Below are 21,458 nucleotides of genomic sequence, written 5' to 3'. Positions count from 1 at the left end.
CGCAACCCCCCCCGACCGTGCCGAAAACAACCCCCCCCCCGATGCCGCAACCCCCCCCGATGCCGCAAACAAACCCCCCCCCCCGATGCCGCAACCCCCCCCCCCGATGCCGCAACCCCCCCCGATGCCGCAACCCACCCCCCGACACTGAACGGCGTCAACCATCATCCATGGTTGACGCCGTTTTAAATCAACTGTGATTTTCGCCGACGTGACCCGTGGCCCATCCGGGCCGGAGATTTAAGGTCAGTGCAAAAAAAATGAAATCCCGCCGGCGCCAGCTGTTTTCACAGGCTGCCGGCGGGATTTGCACAACGCCGGTTTTTTACCGGCGGGAGAATTCGAAAACCTGCGGGAGCGGAAATAACGCCGCTTCCCGCGCGGGGTCGGAGAATTTCGCCCCAGATCTCCTTCCTTTCCTTTCCCCCTCCGATCAGCCATACCCAAACCCATATACACTCCTGCAGGTCCCTACCTTGCCCATCTCCTGGGCCCACCCAAGATGCCCCCCCCCCCCCCCCCCCCCCCCCCACCACCACACACCAACCATTCCATAAAGAAACCCTCAATGTCAGCAACACCCCCTCCCCCAATCCCATTACCCATACCAAACAAAAAATCCCCTCTGCCCCAGGCTTGCTATCACCGGTCACCTTTGCCCACCTCAGCATCTTTTCCTTGCCCAAATATTGATGGAACCGTGCGATCATCGCTCGTGGCAGCTCCCCAGCTCTCACCTTCTTCCTCAACGACTGGCGGGCCCGGTCAATTCAGAAGTGTAGTCGAACACCACCTTCCGTACCATTAGAGTGAACATCTTGGCCACGTAGTCTGTGGTTCTTATTCCCCCTGCCAACAGGCAGCCCCAAGATCCTCGCGCTCTGCCTCCTTGAGCGGTTAGCCAGATTGTCGATCTTAACCCTTCAGCTTATTTTGTCTCTGACATAATCACTGTTTCTGCCTCCAAAGTAGCAGTCCGATCCTCGTGGTCGGCAACCATGTCCTCCACCTTCTGAATCGATGTATTCTGTGTCTCCAGCCGCTGTTCCGTCCTCTCCAGGGCAGCCTGAAGTGACTCTGCCACTCTCGTCAAGTTCTCAGTGACGGCCAACCTTTGTTTTTTAAATTTGACCGCAAGGAACATGACCAATTATTTTGTTGACCACCGTGCCGACAACGACACCACATGTTCCTGCACAAACTTTTCCGTCTTGCTCCACGCATGTCCTCCAGGTCCGAAGAATGCCTCCTCCTTGTCTGGCAACTCTTCATCATCACCCACCAGAGGAGAAATCCTAGTTCTTCGATATTATCACTTTTCCACCTGCACCACCCCCTGTAAAATAGGCAAGTGGGGTCAAAAGAACCAGTCCCCAGGCAGGAAACACCTTATGCGTCACTACTCACTCCATCCCACCACCGGAAGGATGGATGTGAATTTAATCGGATGCCTGAGCTGTGTGGCTCAATACTGTGACCATCTACATTGTTGGGCAAATAATCTGCTACTTTTTAAAAATAAAATCTGCGTGCAAAAGTCTTTAATTTGATGCTGGTATACTTGGGTGATGACCAGTATTTATACCTAAAAGTCAATCTACTTTTCCTGACTTCCTAAGAAAATTTCTGTAATTTGTTTGCATCAGACCATCCATAGCCTATTTAAAAATAACACCATTTGGATACGATAAACTAGAGCTAAAATATAATTGGATTGGATAGTATACTGTACATGTTCAGAAGCACTTGTTGAATTGATGACCCTCTTTCAATTTAGGCCGAAAAAGAAAATCCTGGTCTCACTCAAGACATCATAACCAAAATTTTGGAAAAAAAGAGCGTGGAAGTTAATTTCACTGAATCGTTATTGCGAATGGCTAGTGATGACGTTGAAGGTATGATTGACTATTCTTGTTAGACTGAACACAAGGAATCAGAAACACATATTAAACAATGCTATCTTAATGTTGTTTTTCACTCAACACAAGTTTACACCTTAGAGACAGTGCCCCTTGAATCTGTCAAAGTTTAGTCTTTTGGAGATTTTGTTGGAGATTCCATTGGTGCACCAGGTGACATAAGCCTATTTTTGAGACTAAAGTACTGTGCAGCTACAATATGCAATGCGAGCAAGAAAAATGCAAAGTTATGCAGTCTGCCTTTAGTTGATTTGCATCTATTTCTTATGCTACTGAACTTATGCTTACAGGAGTACATTTGGAGTGCTGCAGATTGTAATAGTCTCATGTTTTCTTCAGAGCTTGTTATCTGGTGCAAACATCCCAACCCAGGATTTGCTATGTGCAAATTGCTGGGTGCAATCTCGTTCAAGAATAATTCATGAATGACCATGTTACACAACTTGCAAGGTCTGAGTTTGGAATCAAGTTCTGCAACTGCAGCAAAATATTTCAATTTATTATCAAACTGATTAATCCAGAAATTAAGACCTGAGCTTATGGCTCTGCCCACCAATGTGCCTTTACTTCTTGTGATATTACTTCTTGTGATATAGATTGAAAAGATTAAAGTGTTTCTGTACCCGAGCCCAGAATAGACAACACACCAATTTTGTGCACTTTGACAGCCAACTAACCAATCTAACTGGAGCCACTGGATGACTGATGTGGGAAATGAAACATTCCACACTGGTACAAAAGCTCATCCAAACTTACATCAGGATCCTTCACCCATCATCTCTGCTCTGTAATTACCTCAGTCCTCTGCACTTCTCTACTCCCGTGCATCCCCCACTACCCTCATTCCAACCACTGGCAGTTGTGCCTTTGACCATCTAGGCCTTGAACTGAAATTCTCTCACAAAATCCCTCCACCTCTTTTCCTTTAAGATATTCCTTAAACCGGTCCCTTTGAAGCTTTGTCATCTATCCTGATGTTGTCTTTTTTGTTCAGTGTGAAGTTTTACTTGAGGCACTTCTCCAAAGTGTCTTGGGAGGGTTTTTGTATGCTAAAGGACTACAGAAGTAGTTGTTGCATTGTTCGCCTGAAAAAGAGTAGATAGAAATGTATTTTGCATTCAGCTGTGTTACACATGGTCTAGGATAACTTGATGCTGGCAGGTGTGCCTGAATGGAAAGTGCCCTGTTACCTGTCATTTCTCATCACCTTGTTAAGCACAATAATTCAACACAATAATCCTTTTAAATACTGTAACATGCCAAATAACGCAAAAATAGTTCTGGGAAGAATGTCCTGAATTTTTAGTTCTGCTTTAAGTTAAATATAGTTAACCTGTAACACACTGGATATTTAGTATATAGTGCAGATATATTTTGAAAGTATCTATCGCTGTAATCAAAACGCATATTGCAGCTCCATCACATTTACAGTACCATGACAAGAGAGCTTATTTGTACATTGGGCGCTTCACTGTTATCCCTCCTAATGTGAACTTTGCAAATTATATGGTATTGCCACAAAATTATAAATCTTCCACAATGAGTCCCAAATCAGTCCCATATATAATCCTATAAAACTATATATAACCACAGTGAGGATCCAATTTTAATGTGTCACAGGATTAGTTGGCACGAACAACTCTTTTGTTTTTCTTCTAAAAGTAGCAAAAGGTTAAATTTGTTGATGCCTTAAGCCATGTTACAGAATACAGTCTGAAAATTCCTTATCCGAAATGCTTGGGACCAAGTGTGTATCAGATTTTGGAATATACTGTGCAGATGCAGCGCGCATTTGGAACTGCGCAGGTTCTGCGCACATTGGGAACTGCGCATGTGCAGAACATTGGGAAATGCAAATGTGCGGTGCATGTTGGGAACTGCATGTGCGGCGTACTCAAAGTTCTGTTTTCGGATAAGTTCTGCTCGACCTTTGGTAGTATGGTGCAAGAACCGTTGATGCACTACGCTGGCTCAATATTTGTTCCAGACCTTTGAAATAGATGTAGATGTCTCTCTTCATTTTTGTTGATTCATTGGAGAAAGCCAATTTAATAAACTCAAGACCTGGCACTCTGAAGCTACAGGGGATTGGGGACGGCAGATGGTGCACAAACTCTGAAAAGTACAGTAATGCACAAAGGCTAACCAGTATGTCTGCATCCCATGAACGAATAAATAACTATGTTATGGGTAGTGTCTTTTTAAATATCTGAAGGTGTGACTGAAATATCTATTCTACCTTTTCATGACGTGACTACTTTGTAGATTTTGCAAGTTTATTTTCTTCATACAGAAGGGAAGTATTTTCTTCATTATTTTTCTTTATCTATAGCAGTCTTCTGCAATTTGGTTCTATGAGGAAGTAGAGCTAAACTCAGTTCACTCTTGCCATAATTCCCTTTGTTTGTTTGAATAGTTTTTCTTGATTGTTAATTTTCAGTTGTTTTCTCTATAGTTTTACAATTCATGACATTTAGCAAGGATCACTTTTGGCATGAAAACCTCAATTGTAATGTCCATGAACAGTCCCTATCATTAAACTTCAAAATTCAGGTTATAGCCCAAAAGCTACTTTTATATTCTGATGTTAACTTTTGCACTTCCAGGAGGTAACTGTTCTAATAATTTTGGCTTACTGGGTATTCTAAGCTGCAGACTATTGAATATAGCAAGTTTAGTTTTTTTTTTGTTACCATCGGTGGTCACTTGTGATCCAGGTATTAGCCAACAGCACTAACATGACACAAAGTAAGATACACAAACAATCTGAAGGTGTCATGATTATGCATAAAGATTATATTAATACCCGAATTTAAGGATTTCTTATATTGTGCTGAAAATGTCTCTATTCGACGGAAAAGACTGGAACATTTTTGATTATCTAAATGAAATGATTTATTTTCTTGAAGTGATTTTATATTAAAGCTTTTTTTTCTAACCCTATTATTTTGTATTCATAGAGTATATGATTGACAGGCAAGAACCAGAATTCCGGGAGCTGAATGAAAAGGCACGAGCACTGAAACATATTCTCAGCAAAATTCCAGATGAGATCAATGATAGGGTTAGATTCCTTCAGACAATCAAGTAGGTATTTTAAATCTGTCAAACTGAATACAAAGGTTTTGTGTGTATATTACATTTCCATTTCCCACTATTTCATCTAACCCTGTCAGCACATCCTTCTGCTTGTGTCCAGCTTCTCTCCCGTAACCTCAACTTTCGGCGGTATGTAGTACGCCCTGCAAAAAGCTACTTTCTAGGCGAAGAGTTTCTCTAATTTGTGAACTCCAATATAAGTGTTTGCCTTACCAGACTTCTTCAAGACCTCTATTAGGTCACCTTTCTGTTTTTCAGGGGAAAAAAGAACGCAAATCTTTTCATTCTTTACCAGTAGTTATTTCTCAGCACTGGTATCAAACTTTTGAATATTTATTTGTACCTTCTCCAATGCTTCCTTATCCTTTTTGTAACATAGAAACCAGAATTATATTCTACTAGCAATGAACCCCAATAGCTTTGCATTTAATGGCCCTGTTAAACTGAGCTGCTACTTTAAATTTATGAATCTGGACCTCTTGTACCTCTCTCCGAATTAGACTCCTTTCCAAATAAATTCACTCTTTCTCTGAAATTGTATCACCGTACTTTTTTAATTGAAATTCATTTCTAATTTTATAGTTTCGTTCTGCAATTTAATAATGCCTTGTGTTCTAGCGCAGTCTGTCTTGGTATTAGCAGTTTCCCTCAAAAGTAATCCACAAATTTTTAAATTGGACTTCTAAATCTCTAATCCAAATAATTTATGTGGAAAATAAATAATAGTGACCCCAGTACCAATTCCTCTAGAATGCAGTTCAATTTTTCACCAATATGAGTAAATACTTTTAATCCTGTTTCCTTTAACGTCTGATACTTTGTTTTGGAGTTGGGAGTGGAAAAATCCCTGACTCTGCAAACCCAGTTCAGGAAAAATTGCCCCAAACGGTCATATTTTTGTTGTGGGGGAAAGAGTGCTATCTGAAATTCGCCCTGTCACCCACAAAGTGTTTATGGGCAGCAATGGGTTGCCAGGTGCAGAGGTGGCTGCTTAAAGGCCTGCCTCAGTACGTTTGGCAATTGTAAAAAAACAGCAGCAAAGCAAGAAACAGCCTTCAAGCCCTCGCTCCACCACACTCCCCATGCCACTTCATGCCCCCTACTGACTACCATTTGTCTTTGCACACTTCATGCCAAGTTGCCCAGTATCCACCTTGGGTGCCATGGGTAGAGGGAATTATTTATTAAATACTTTTTTAAAAACAGATTGATAAAAAATAATAAATACATTTAAATTCCTTTAAAACATTTATTCCCTTTAAAAACAAACATTGTATTCATAGGCACACACCTAATCCCTTTTGTAGCGTTTTAGTGCTCTCAAACTGCGATAATAGGCGTGGAAGCAGCACTAATCTTATAATCCATCAGGTTTATGTCAACATTGAAATAGCATTTATTGATTTTTCTTTTAACAGCAGGTAGCCTATTTATTTAAAAGACTCAACAATTTGATAATTTCTTTATTCACTTTCATGTCTAGTCTTTATCCCAAAGGGGTTCCTGACTTCTCCAAATAATTCTAGCAGATTTAGACATTTCCCTCAAATGCCTAAAGCCCAGGAAGCTTGAATGATTAAAATAAGTTTCAGCGTGAAACCAACGTCACATTTAAATGATTAGTTATGTCCATGAACTGCAAATGTGTGAAATACAGCATGACCCTTTTGCCCCAACCCTGGTGAAAATGGTGGCTTTTGGTTGATGGTCTTCCAGGCTCCTGTGCTATTTTGGCTAAGGTATGGAGCCCTTCCAATTTGACAAATTTTGGCCCATATGGGAGTCAAAGGGACTGAGGTGTACAAAATACTGCTGAATGTTTAAGTTGGGTGAACCTGGAGATATCGAAGGGAAAGTTTAACAGGTCCACTAGATGTTTCTTGACTGTTTGTTCAAAAACTCAACCTAAATTAATTTTTTAAACCAGTTGTAGGCTGCAGCCAAGTAAATATGCATTCATTTCTATTGGCCTGCTTAACATTAAGTGCTCAATAGATCCAGTACTGATTTATCCGAAGGATAGATTGGAGAGGTTGGGACTGGTCTTAGAGAGAAGACTACCAGGAGATTTGATAGAGATGTTCAAAGTCACGAGCGGAATGGAGAGAGTAGGTAGAGATAAATTGGTCCCGCTCGTAAAATGATCTAGAATGAGAGGGCACAGCTATAAAGTGTGTGTAAAAGAATTAAATGTGATGTGAGAAAAAACTTTTCACACGAGTGGTTCGGTTCTGGAATGCACTGCCTGGAAGCGTGGTGGTGATTATTTGAATAGAAAGAATGTGGAGGGAGACAGGGGAATGATACTCAGTCATGAGGCTCATTTGGGGTGGCAATGCAGACACAAGGGCCAAATAGCCGCCTCCTGTGCCAAACAATTGTGCGATGAGCAACTGCTAATCTGGCATTTTGTCTGATGGTAGCTGGTGTCAAATTTCAAAACACGATTAAAGAAAATGCTTTGAGGTTGGCTGTGGTAGGCACTACACAAGTTTCCATGGATTAGCTTCGATTTGTTTTTTTTGCCCAAGTATCTGGCAAGAGTGTAACTACTGTTGCATTTACACATCAATTTGTATGCTGAGTATAGATAAAAACACAATTTTTACGGCTGAAGAAAATGGGGTTGAGTTATGTATGTCGTGATTTATGTATTTTAAATCTGGAGGAATTGAAACGTGGCATCCGTTAGATTTCTTAATTTCTCTTGCATTTGCCTTTGTTTGCAGGGATATCGCCAGTGCAATAAAAGAGCTTCTCGACACTGTGAACAATGTTTTCAAAAAATACCAGTACCAGAACCGTAGAGTAAGTATTACAGAAATAATCCTCCGGGAACCTACAGCATAAGAGTTGCCAGTTACATTCATTGATATTGTGGGGGTGGGGATGGGCAGCACAGTGTGCAGAAGTTCACACTGCTGCCTCGCAGCTCCAGGATCCTGGGTTCAATTCCGGCCTCAGGTGACTGTATGTAGTTTGCACTTTCTCCCCGTATCTGCGTGGGTTTCCTCCGGGTGCTCCAGTTTCCTCCCACAGTCCAAAGATGTGCAGGTTAGGTGGATTGACCCTGCTAAATTGCCCCTTCATGAACAAACGGTTAGGTGGGGTTACTGGGTTATGGGGATAAGGTGGAGGCATGGGCTTAATTAGGGTGCTCTTTCCAGAGGGTGGTGCAGATTCGATGAGCCAAATGGCCTCCTTCTGCACTGTAAATTCTATGAGAAGTATGAGGGCTGTTCTTCATGGATTTGCACAGTATTCTAATCTTCTGATTGAAAACCAAATTAGAGCTGGAAAGTGCTTGAAGTTTTATAGTTCAAACTGTTCCTGAGACATCGAGCTATGAAGCTGTATTATTGCTATTTCATTAATCACTGTTTATTTCAAATCCTGTTAATGTGGATTTTTTGACGCCTTTACTGGCGAACATTATGCTGTAACTATCACAAAATGTCTGAAAGTATATTAATAGAACTTGAAATACTTGGTAAAGTAACTCAATGGGCGATGTGCTTTTATTTTTTGCATACTGTAATACAGAACTGACATGGTGGTAGTACAGAGGGTAGCACTGTTGCTTCAGAGCGCCAGGGTCTCGGGTTCGATTCTCAGCTTGGGTCACTGTCTGTACGGAATCTGCGCGTTCTCCCCGTGTTTGCACGGGTTTCCACCGGGTGCTCCAGTTTCCTCCCACAAGTCCCGAAAGACGTGTTGTTCGGTGATTTGACATTCTGAATTCTCCCTCTGTATACCCGAACAGGCGCCGGAATGTGGCAACTAGGGGCCTTTCACAGTAACTTCATTGCAGTGTTAATGTAAGCCTACTTGTGACAATAAAAGATTATTATTATATCCATGAAATTAGCTCAACGTTGCATGTGTAACATGTATATGTATAAAATATTGAAATAAGACTCCCATCCATTCACAGCCAATGACGGTGTGTATTTGAATGGTTAAACATATAAATTAAAAATTTGGATTAAATTGGACTCTTATTTTTAGGCACTTGAACACCAAAAGAAAGAATTTGTCAAATACTCCAAGAGCTTCAGCGACACTCTGAAAACCTACTTTAAAGATGGCAAGTAAGTATTGTAGTAACATGAAGCATTTTGTGTTGTTTTGTATGAATTATCCTGCAAACAAAAGCTTAGAGTACGAGCATAACTTATATTTAGAGTTTGTAGTTGCCACAGCAGTATTAAATGCAAATAAAAGTTTGAATGGTACAATAAGTCTTTTGTTCTCCATTGAGACAGGGAAGAGTTGAGGGGGTTTGGTTGTCTTTATAAACAAGTGACATTTGTGCTTTACAAAAAGATTAGTTTGTGTAAACAATATCCTTTTAATGGAGATGTTATCTGTATGTGACTGAGCTTAGAAAATGGTTCACTCAGGTTTCCAATTGTGGAGTGTTCCAGTAACGTTTTTTGTTTACATTTTCTTTTTTTTTAAAACATCTGTTTTCATGGTGCGTTTTGATTTACTTTGAGTAAATAGAGTGGAATATATTTTCGAATCTTATACTTCCATCCAGGACAAAAATCTGTATTGAATTGAAATGATCTTTTGTTTTTTAAACAGGGCAATTAATGTGTTCATGAGTGCCAACCGATTAATCCACCAAACCAACTTGATACTGCAGACCTTCAAAACTGTTGCTTAGAACCTCCATTTGTGAAGCTTTTTAATTTTCAGTCTTAAAAGGTTGACCTTTATGTAAATTTAAATAGTTAACTGTATAAATTAACACATCCACTTCAGGACTTGAAAATGTTGAATAAAATAATTGTCAACTTGCACCATATTTTTGTAAAACATTGTAGCTAATCATGATTTCTCATTAAGAAATATTACATAACTTTTGCTATTACTATTGTATCCAAAACGAAGCCAAAAGAATTTGCGCCTTAACATATCGTAATGTAACATTCCTTTGTGTAAATATTGGTGTTCTGTTTCTGAAGTTAACTTGCTGGCAAAAAAATAAGTTATGTATTTAACATGATTAGTGGCAAATAAATAGTTTACAATCTGACTTGTACTGTCTCCTTTTTAATTGCAATTTATTATAGGGGAGAGGAAATACTTTTGATAATGGGTTGTGGGCATTGCTGGCCAAGCCAGCATTTACTGCCAATCTCTAATTACCCTTGAGCAGGTAATGCTGAACCGCTACTTTGAATCACTGCAGTCCATGTGAAGGAGCAAGGGAGTTCCAGGATTTTAACCCAAACATGAAGGAATGACAATATAGTTCCAAATCAAGATGGTGCGCCGCGGCTTGGAGGGGAACTTGCAGCTGGTGGTGAACCCTGATGTGTTAGGCAGGTTGGTTCGATGTGGACTGCACTCGATGCAGGGAAGTTAGAAACTGAAGTCTAAAACTGGAGAAGATCCAACACTTTTATTCAACTATAGAACTGCAATACATATTCAGCTGTGGGTCGACACTACACTGATCTGACTGGTGACCTTGTAGTAGCCTGACCAGACTTACTAGCTACTGCATGGTGTTTGCACTTGCTAGCTAGTGGACTCTGACTGTCTCAGTAGCTGGGTCCAGAAAGAGCGGGAAACCTAGTGCCCTCTGGCTTTATAGTGGTAGTGTCCTGTCTGGTGATTGGCTGTACTGTGTTGTCTGCTTACTAGTCATCCTATGTGTCAATCACTGCCTATCTACATCTTATTATATACATGAGTGGATATTATGACATACCCATGCATGAGGGAGGCATGTGGTTAGCACAGTGGCTTCATAGCTCCAGGGACCCAGGTTCGATTCCCGGCTTGGGTCACTGTGTGCAGAGTTTGCACTTTCTCCCTGTGACTGCGTGGGTTTCCTCCGGGTGCTGCGGTTTCCTCCCACAGATGTGCAGATTAGGTGGATTAGCCTTGCTAAATTGCCCAGAGTGGGGGTGTGGGCTTAGGCAGGGCGTTCTTTCAAAAGGCCGATGCAGACTTTATGGGCCGAATGGCCTCCTTCTGCATTGCAAATTCTATCAATGCATCTGCTTCCTTGCCCTTCCAAGTGGTCGAGTTGTGGGTATAGAAGATGCTGTTGAAGGAACCTCTGAGTTGTGCATAGCATCTTGTAAATGGTGTACGCTGCTGCTTCTGTGAGAGTGATGGTGGATAGGGTGCCAATTAAATGGTTGGTTTGTCCTGGATGGTGTCGAGCTTCTTGAGTGCAGTTGGAGCTGCACTCATCCAGGCAAGTGGAGAGTATTTCATGACACCCTTGACTTGTGTCTTGTGGGTAGGCTTTGAAGGTTCAGGAGATAGGTTATGGTCCAGAATTCATATCCTTTTACGTTCTGCAGCCACAGTGTTTATATGGCTAGTCCAGTGCAGTTTCTGGTTAATAATTTCTAGAATGTTGATTGTGGGGCACATGAAGGATGGTAATGCTACTGCATGTCAGAGAGATGGTTATGTTCTCTCTTGCTGGACTTGCCCTTTATCAGCCTTAACCTGTACATTGGCTAGGTGTGCTGCATATGGACACTGAAGCATGCATCTGCATTGGTACCTGAGGATTCGTGAATATGATCAAAGGAAGATCAATAATGAAGCAAGTGCAGGGTCTAGAATACTACTCTGAGCAACACCTGCAGTGATGTCTTGGAACTGAGATTATTGACCTCCAACTATCACAGCCATCTTTTTTTTATGCTGGTTGGATTCCAACCAGTGGAGAATTTTCCTCCTGGTGCCCATTGATTTCAATTTTGCTTGTGCTCCTTGATGCCACACGAGTGCTGCCTTGATGTCAAAGACAGTTATTCTTCTGTTTTATGTTTGGATCAAGGTTGTAATGAGGTCAAGAGCTGAGTGACCCTGACAGAACCCAAACCGAGTGTCAGGCTATAGCTGAGCAAGTGTCACATAATAGCACCGTCCCCTACAATTTCTATTACTTTGATTGAGAGTAGACTGATGGTAGACTGGTGTGCGATAATTGGTCTGTTTGGATTTGTCCTGCTTTTAATGGACAGAATATACCTGGGCAATTTTCCACATTGCCAGGCAGATGTCAGTGCTTTGGCTATATTGGAACAGCTTGGCTTGGAGCTTGTGTAGTTTAGGAGCACAAGTCTTCAGTAGTGCAGAAATGTCAAGACCCATAGCCTTTGCAGCATCCACTGCCATTTCTTGCTGTAATTGCTTGTAAAATCCAGAAGATTCCCTGCAGTGCAGAAGGAGACCATTTGGCCCATCGAGTCTGCATAAGCCCTCTGAAGAGGGTGCAGGGTCTAGAATACTACTCTGAGGAACACCTGCAGTGATGTCTTGTAACTCAGATTATTGACCAATACAGACCAATAGGGGCTCTGCATAGCCCCATATCTCTGTAATCGTGCTTATTAATCGTGGTCAGTCCACCGAACCTTTACATCTTGGGACTGTGGGAGGAAACCAGAGGGAACCCACGCAGACATGGGGAGAATGTGCAAATTCCACTCAGACAGTCGCCCGGGGCCAGGATTGAACCCTGGTCCCTGGCGCTGTGAGGCAGCAATGCTAACCACTGTGCCTCCGTGCCCTTGGAGTGAATCGAATTGGCTGAAAACTGGCATCTGTGATGATGGGGACTTCAGGATGAGGATGAGATGGATCATCAAGCAGCACTTGGCCAAACATGATTCCCTGTGCTTTCAGGCTTGCTTTTCGGTCTAATGTGATGGCTCTGCATCGTAGAGAGTGGGGATACTTATGGAGCTGCTGTCTCCTGTTAGCTGCTTTAACCCCACCACCATTCACGACTGGAGATGGCAGAATTCCAGAGTGTGCTGCTTCCATTGTTTGGCATGCAAATTGTCCTGTGCTGTAGCCTCACCAGTTTGAGACCTCATTTTTAGGTATTCTTGGTGCTATTCTTTGCATTCCCAGCTGCAATCTTCATTGAACTAGGACTGATTCTCCGGCTTGGTGGTAATAGTGGAGTGGGAGGTCTGACAGACCATGAGGTTGCAGATTGTCGTTGAATATAATTCCGCTGTTGCTGATGGTTCACAGTGCCTCATGGATGCCTGGTTTTGTGTTGGTAGATCAGTTTGAAATCTATCCCATTTAGCGCGATGGTAGTGCCACACAACACTGCTCAGCAATAACCTGCTCACTGATGCTCAGTTTGTGTTCCACTAGAATCACTCTGCTCCTGACCTCATTACAGCCTTGGTTCAAACGTGAACAAAAGGGATGAGTGACTGCCCTTGACATCGGGGCAGCATTGCTTATTTAAATCTGGTATAATAGCTCTTTGTTGTCCACACACCTATGTAATTTACACTTGTTGATCAGTGTGTCTCAGCTTCTGTAAACCATCAACAGCTGGAGCATTTTATGAAAACATATCAGTTAAACGTTTAATTTTCCAGAATTTCTAATGCATCCTGACGTGTAAAAGTGTTGAATTTTTTTCTTTATACTTATAAATGGGGGGGGGGGGAGAGAGTTTGATTTGTATAAATTCTATATGCACTGATGGTGTGTGAAGAGCTTTGATTCCATGCCGAGATTTACCTTGGTCAAACTTCTCTCACTCGCTAAACAGATGCTTGTTTATTGTAATAGCCCCTTTGACGTGCTGACACTGAGGACTGTCTGACAGTCACTTCTGTGCTACAATGTTTTCTGGCGCAAGCTGCAATATGAGAGCAAAATGATTAAATCAAATCTGCCCAGTAAGTATAAAAGTGAAGTTACCTGCGCGAAGAAATTACTTGCTGCACTATAAATAATTCTCGGCTTTGCCACTTGTATACATCTAATTCTGCTATGTTTTGCAATAAGGGAGCCGGTTAGCTCAGTTGGCTAGTGTGTGGTTTGGAATGAATTCAATGCTACTGGTTTGATTCCTGTTCCAGCTGAAGTAAACCTGGGGCCTGCCTTGCACTGTCCCTGAGAAGGAAGGCAAGACCAAAGTACCACTGGGGAAAAAAGCTAAGTTCAGGATGAAGGCATCAGCAGAAATGACCATGGACTTGTCCTTGGGCAGAGCACGTGAATGAATGTAGATTTAATTGCTTTTGGTCGAAAATCTTGAATCATTAAAAAATATATATATTTTGTTTATGGGATATTTTTAAAAATATATTACATTCCCAGGATGTGGGAGTTACTGGAAAGACTGGCATTTATTGATCATTCCTAGTTTGTCCTAAGGCAGGTGTAGTGGCCTGTAGTTTTGAGCTGTTGCAGTCCTTGTGGTGAAGGTATTTCCACAAACAAGATTTTGCCTCCTCCATAATAAAGAAACAGCAAATATATATATCCAAGTCGGGCTGGTTTTGAAACTTGGAGAGGGATGGAAACCAAGAGGAGCTGGACTCAGTGGAAAAGCATACATTTATAAAACGTCCTTCATGTTGGACATCCCAAAGTGCTTCACAGCCAACCCAGTACTTTGAGTGTGGTCACTAATGTAGGAAACGTGGCCACCAGTTTATGCACAAGTTCCCACATCAGCCGTCTGATAATGATCAGCTAATTTTTTCTTTGAAAGCAACGATTGCTGCTTCCTACTCTGTGAGGACAGATTTGAGCCTTAGTTTTGCATCTTGACAAAGAGTTAATGAAGCATTCCCTGGGTACTGCACTGTCAACCTTGATTTTTGTACTCGAGTCTGAGTGGAATTATGAATCCACAGCCTTGTAACTCGGGTGAGAATGATACTAACTGAGCTGCAGCTGAAAATGCACTTGTTGCCTTCACCCTTCTAGGTCGTGAAGATTGAAGGTCTGGGAGATGTAATGATTTTGATCTTTTCAATTTATTTAAGCACAATTCGGTATCAATTATCTAATTGATCAGATTGACTGCAACCGATAAGGTGGATATGTTGAGTTTAAGATGGAGTTTAACATGCCAGTTAGATGACAAAAACAACTGTGACAAGTAATGAGTGCCCGTCAAGGTCGGACAGGACAGCTGGCATGTTTGAGCAGCTTTTTTTCCTACTCCATGCCTCGTGTCTCATCCAACCCAAAAGAATGTTAGCATGGAATTCCTGTCCACTAGCCAACTGCACTGAGGGCTCTAAAATGTCTTTCATTATAAATCCAAAATACGCTCTAATGACTGCTCTAATGAAAGGTCATGATTTGAAATGTAAACTCTGTTTCTCTCTACACACGTGCTGTTAGAACTGATGAGTATTTCCAGCATTTTCTGTTTGTGTTTAACTTTATGCACTTTATCAGGGGTGGACCTGGATGGAATACCGCCAGAATGCTATTGTTAGCGGAGTTAATGAGTCATGTTCTTCAGACCGTATGGAACTTTAACAAAATGTCTTTTAATGCCTTATGCATGCGGGAGAGTGAAACTCGGCTGCTGTAACTCCAGCTCGTTCCAAGTCGCTCTGCCCTTATAAAGCCGGTTCACATTTCTTTATACTCTTTGGATGATACAAACTAATCGAAGCAATTCAAAGTAATACAATACAATCGATTATCAATGCTGGAAACGATTAGGATACAGTCATTCTGATTAGATGAAGTGGATACATTGTCTTGCATGCTTTACTTCTAACCGTTCGGTGGATACATCTTGTCCATCTGATTTACAATACAAAGGAAAATATTTTAGACAATCAGTGTGTAATGAGGTGGTGAGTGTCCTATCTCCCTTATACCTGCATGAGGTTATGTGCACAATGTCCCTTCCAGACATGCTGGAGCCAGGCTGAACTTTTCCGATTAGTCCCTGTTGCTAGGACTTTGGAAATGTGTTATCTGAGATATGCCTGCTTGTATTATGCTGGTTTGTGTTTGTCCACATTTGGGTTTTGGAGACTTCCAAATTTTTCAATAATTTTTAGAAAAGAGAATAATACAAAGAAAACAAAGCGATATATCAACAAAAACCACTTAACCCTCTATAGAGCTAAAAATTTTACAAACAAAACAAAATAGGGCAATTGCCCCGAACAAATAATGTGAAAACAGCCCACCCATCTCTTCTCCCCCCCCCTCTGGGTTACTGCTGCTGCTGCTGACCTCCACTTGTCCATCAGCTCTTCCACCGAGATCTCCTCCGCCGCCTGCAGCTCCTGATATATTTCTGATATCTTGCCATCCCCTACCCACACGCCCGAGACCACCCTGTCCTGTATCCTCCAGGCAGGCAGCAGCGGGAATTCCCCCACCTGCTTTTTCACGAACGCCCGAACCTGCATGTAGCTAAAGGTATTCCCGGGGGTAGCCCAAATTTCTCCTCCAGTGCCCTCGGACTAGCAAAAGTCCCATCGATAAACAAGTCCCCCATTCTTTTGATTCCTGCCCTATGCCAACTTAGGAACCCACCATCTATCCTACCTGGAACTAACCTATGATTGTCCGTATCAGCCCCCCCTCACCCCATATAGACCAACGCGGACATCAAACACAACGCCCCCCCCCCCCCCCCGCTTCAGGTATCCCCCCCACCATTTCGCAGGAAAAAGCCATACTCCCTGATGTGACCATCAATTTGGAAGTAAACTGCGGTTTTAATAGTCTTACAACTGAGCCTGCCTGCGACCAGAGGAACTAAGAGAAGGCTTATGGCTGCAGCACTTCATACTTCTGGTAGTGGGAGGGCCATGGGCGGAGCCAAGGGTGGAGCCCTGTACAAGCTCCTCCTATGGGCAGAGCTGCGCAACGGCTCACATACAGAGCCTGCAACGACATAATTTAATGCAATGCAATACAGTGTGAATTACAATGTAGTATGAATTCACCACATCAAGTCCGGCGGGGGTGACGGGTCTACAGGTTGAGCCGGTCCGGTGGCTGAGTCGTCCTTTGGGATCGGCGGAGCACCGGGGTTCCACCCTCTTCGGGTAGCAGGGTGGTGACAGGCGGTGTGGATCTGAGAGTGGACTCCGGGGGTGTTTCGGCCCGAGCTTCATTCCTGACCTGTGTGACAGGCAACGGGGGGACGTAGGAAACCTATAGGCGTGGGGGCGCCGAGCGTGGGCAGGGAACCTATAGGCGTGGGGGGTTGGGTGGGGTGTAGTGAGAGGGGTACCTCGGCGGTGGTGGTGGTGGATCCTGCAGGCGCCAGGTCCCGGAGGGAAACGGTGTCCTGACGGCCGTTGGTGTATTCAATGAAGGCGTATTGGGGGTTTGAATGAAGCAGTAGCACTCTCTACTAGTGGGTCTGTTTTGTGTGCCCGGACGTGCTTCCGGAAGAGAACCGGGCCCGGTGTACTCAACCAGGATGTCCTCAAGCCCCTGTGGTAATGCCCCTAGAGAAAACAAATAATTGTTCGTGAGGGGTCTGGTTGTGGCGGTGCTTAGGAGGGACCTAATTGCATGGAGCGCGTCGGGGAGGACCTCCTGCCAATGGGAGGTCGGGAGATTCCTGGACCGGAGGGTCAGTAGGACGGTCTTCCAGACTGTCGCGTTCACCCTCTCCACCTGCCCATTCCCCTGGGGTTGTAACTGGTAGTCCTGCTCGAGGCGATGCCCTTGTCGAGCAGGTGCTGAGGCAGCTCGTCGCTCATGAAGGACGAACCCCTGTCGCTGTATATGCAGCTGGGGAAACCGAATAGGGTGAAGATGCTGCAGTGCTCTGATCACTTTGTGGGAGGTCATATCGGGGCATGGGATAGCAAACGGGAAGCGGGAGAATTCGTCGATGACGTTAAGAAAGTACACGTTTCGACTGGTCGAGGGGAGTGGCCCTTTGATATCGATGCTCAGGCGTTCAAAGGGCCGGGATGCCTTTACCAGGTGGGCCTTGTCTGGTCTATAGAAGTGCGGTTTGCACTCCGCGCAGATCGGGCAATCCCTGGTGATGGCTTTTGCCTCCTCGGTGGAGAAAGGCAGATTTCGGGCTCTGACGTAGTGGGCGAGCCGGGTGACCCCCGGGTGGCAAAGGTCATTGTGGATAGCTTTCAGGGGGTCGTCTTGCGCGCTGGCGCATGTGCCACGGGACAGAGCATCTGGAGGCTCGTTCAGCTTCCCCGGTCGATATATGATATTGTAATTATAGGTGGAGAGTTCGATCTTCCACCACAAGATTTTATCATTTTTAATTTTGCACCTTTGCGAGTTGTTAAACATGAAAGAAACCGATCTTTGGTCGGTGATGAGGGTAAACCTCCTACCTGCGAGGTAGTGCATCCAGTGCCGTACGGCTTCCACAATGGCTTGAGCTTCCTTTTCGACTGAGGAGTGTCGAAGTTCCGAAGCGGGAGAGGGTTCGGGAGAAGAAGGTGACTGGTTTCCCTGCCTGATTCAGATTGGTGGCGAGAGTGACCTCTGAGGCGTCGCTCTCCACCTGAAAGGGGACGGATTCATCCACCGCCCGCATGGCGGCTTTGCGATGTCCTCCTTGATGCAGTTGAAGGCCTGGCGGGCCTCAGTTGACAGAGGGAAGAGTGTGGTCTTAAATAGTGGGCGGGCTTTGTCCGACCCACTGGGTGTAATACGAGAAGAATCCCAGGCACCTCTTGAAGGCCCTGGGACAATGAGGGAGAGTGAGTTGTAAGAGGATTCGAATTGGGGCCCAGGACTCAGTTTTCCACGACATAGCCGAGGATGGCTAGTCTGGTGGTGCAGAAAACTCATTTCTCCGTACTGTAAGTGAGATTGAGTTTCTGGGCGGTTTGGAGAAATTGGTGGAGGTTGGCGTCGTGGACCTGCTGATCATGGCCACAGATGATGACATTGTCCAAGTACGGAAACATGGCCCGCAGCCCGTACTGGTCCACCATTCGGTTCATTGGAACACCGAGACCCCATTCGTGATGCCGAAGGGAACCCGGAGGAAGTGGAAGAGGCGGCTGTCTGCCTTGAACTACGTGTAGTGACGGTCCTCCGGGTGGATTGGGAGTTGGTGGTAAGCAGACTTCAGATCCATCATGGAGAATATGTGGTACTGGCCGATCTGATTGATCATGTCTGCAATTCTGGGGGGGGAGTACACATCGAGGTGCGTGAATCGCTTAATAGTTTGGCTATAATCGACTACCTTTCGGAACTTTTCCCCAGTCTTGATGACCACCACCTGAGCTCTCCAGGGGCTATTACTGGCCTCTATGCCTCCCTCACGTAGGAACCGCTGGACTTCGGTCCTAATAAATACCCTGTCCTGCAGGCTATACCGCCTGCTGCGAGTGGCTACGGGTTTGCAGTTAGCCGTGAGATTATTGAAGAGTGGAGGGGGATCGATTTTCAGAGTCGCTAGACTGCAGATAGTGAGTGGATGTAGAGGTCCACCGAAGCTGAGTGTGAGGCTCTTGAGATTACATTGGAAATCGAGCCCGAATAAGAGTGGGGCGCAGAGGTCGGGGAGTATGTACAGCTGGAAATTAGAGTAGCTGGCGCCCTGAATCGTTAGGGTCGAGACGGTGCGCCCTTGTATGTGGACTGAGTGCAAGCCTGAGGCGAGGGAGATAGTTTGCCGTGCAGGGAGGAAAGGGAGCGAACAGCGTCTTACCAGGTTAGGATGTACGAAACTCTCGGTGCTCCCGGAGTCAAAGAGGCACGGTGTCCTGTACCTGTTGATTTTAATGCGACCTCCATAGTCGTAGCTAACTCGACAGTGTCCTCCCAAGTTCTGGGCCCCTTTTTCAAGTACTCGCTGGCGCACATAGTTAGACCTGAGCCCTGCAACGTATACATCACGGACAGCGAGTTCCATGTATTGGGAGGCCGTTACAGCCTGAAGATTGCAGTCCCGAGCAAGGGCTTTTAAGTCGCGCAGGAAGTCTTCCAGCGACTCTGCGGGGCGCTGGCGGAGGGTCGTGAAAATGTGCCGCGTGTAGACCTCGTTAATTGGCCACACGTACAATCGGTCGAGCATAGCCAGGGCCTCACTATATGAGGTGGTACAATTGAGTTACGTAGAGATACGATGGCTCACCCCTGCGTGCAGTAGGCTGAATTTCTGCTCCTCTGTAGTCTCGGATGTGCTTCATTCAGCCAGGTAGGCCTTGAAACATCGAAGCCAGTGTAGGAAGATTTCCTTCGCCTCTGCAGCCTGCGGGTCGTGTTCTATTCGATCAGGTATGAGGGCTGATTCCGTAGTAGTTGTCTTCAAGTTTTCTAAGACTATTAAATTGATGTGACCATCAATTCACTAGAGACACGATTGACTCCTCCCACTACCAGAAGAGTGCTGCAGCCGTAAGCCTGCTCTCAGTTCCTCAGGTCGCAGGCAGGCTCAGACTATTAAATTGATGTGACCATCAATTCACTAGAGACACGATTGGAAGTAAACTGTGGTTTTAATAGTCTTACAACTGAGCCTGCCTGCGACCAGAGGAACTGAGAGCAGGCTTACGGCTGCAGCACGTTATACTTAGCGGAGCCAACGGTGGAGCCCTGTACAAGCTCCTCAACTCCCCCTATGGGCAGAACCGCGCAACGGCTCACATACAGAGCCCACAAGGACATAATACAATGCAATGCAATACAGTGTGAATTACAATGCAGTATGAATTCACCACACTTCCTGCCTGGGCCGACCCTGCCCCCTGTGGCCCACCCATTCCCAAGAAAACGCAGGGAAGAAAAAAAAAATAAACCCCACTCGAACAAACATCGCCCCCACTCCCTCACCAACATCCCACATAGCATACTGCAAATCATTAATTCAAGTCTGACTTCTCATTTTTGATAAAAGTCCATGCCACATCCGGCGTATCGAAATAGTGGTGTCGGTCCTGGTATGTGACCCACAATCTCGCGACTGTAACAGCCCAAACTTCACCCCCTTCCCGTGGAGGATCGCCTTAGCCTGGTTGAATCCTGCCCGCTTCTTGGCCAGCTCTGCACTCCAGTCCTGGTAGATACGGATCTCGGTGTTCTCCCACCTGCTGCTCCGCTCCTTCTTCGCCCATCGCAGGACACACTCCTTGTCGGTGAAGGGCTGAAACCTCACCACCATCACCCTCGGCGGTTCGTTCGCCCTCGGCCTCCTTGCCAGGACTCTGTGCGCTCCATCCACCTCCAGGGGCCTGCAGGTTCTGCCTTCTCGACCTGTTCTCCAGGTCCTCCAGTTTCTCCTGCCATTTTTTGTGAAGTGCCTCGTGCGCTTCTACTTTAACTGCCAGGCCAAGAATCTCGTCCTCGTTGTCAGAGACCTTCTGCTGCACCTCCTTAATCGCTGTCCCCTGCATCTGCTGGGTCTCCACCAACCTTTCAATCGACGCCTTCATAGGGGCCAGCATCTCCGCCTTCAAGTCAGCAAAGCAGTTTTTTAAAAACTCCTGCTGCTTCCGAGACCACTGGGCCCATGCTGCCTGTTCCCTGCCTGCCGCCATCTTGTTTTTTCGTGCCCGTTCTCCTCTCTGCTCTCAAGCCACTTTTTTGACTGCTCTGCTCCTGGTCCACTCCATACAGTGCTGGGGGACCCTCACTGCTACCTTCCCACACCGGGAATCATCGAACAAATGCCGCTAAGGCTCCTTAAAAGGGCCCAAAAAATTTGTTATC

The 21,458-nt window shown here is 44.8% G+C and overlaps 1 protein-coding gene across 2 annotated transcripts in view; it reads left to right on the top strand.

Moving 5' to 3' along the window:
* Positions 1–10,062, top strand: part of pdcd10a (programmed cell death 10a) — a 38,333-nt gene extending 28,271 nt beyond the window's left edge. For both annotated transcript variants that reach the window (XM_038815235.1, XM_038815236.1), the window contains 5 exons: positions 1,778–1,895; positions 4,880–5,006; positions 7,748–7,826; positions 9,027–9,109; positions 9,609–10,062. In XM_038815235.1, the coding sequence (XP_038671163.1) occupies positions 1,778–1,895; positions 4,880–5,006; positions 7,748–7,826; positions 9,027–9,109; positions 9,609–9,690 (489 nt within the window). In that variant the 3' untranslated portion in view covers positions 9,691–10,062. The remainder of the gene's footprint in view (positions 1–1,777; positions 1,896–4,879; positions 5,007–7,747; positions 7,827–9,026; positions 9,110–9,608) is intronic.
* The last annotated feature ends 11,396 nt before the right edge of the window (positions 10,063–21,458 follow it).

Source organism: Scyliorhinus canicula, chromosome 13 (assembly GCF_902713615.1).
Source record: "Scyliorhinus canicula chromosome 13, sScyCan1.1, whole genome shotgun sequence".
Classification (NCBI taxonomy): domain Eukaryota; kingdom Metazoa; phylum Chordata; class Chondrichthyes; order Carcharhiniformes; family Scyliorhinidae; genus Scyliorhinus; species Scyliorhinus canicula.
Note: the sequence above shows the minus strand (reverse complement) of the source record. Positions and strands in the feature narration are given on the sequence as shown.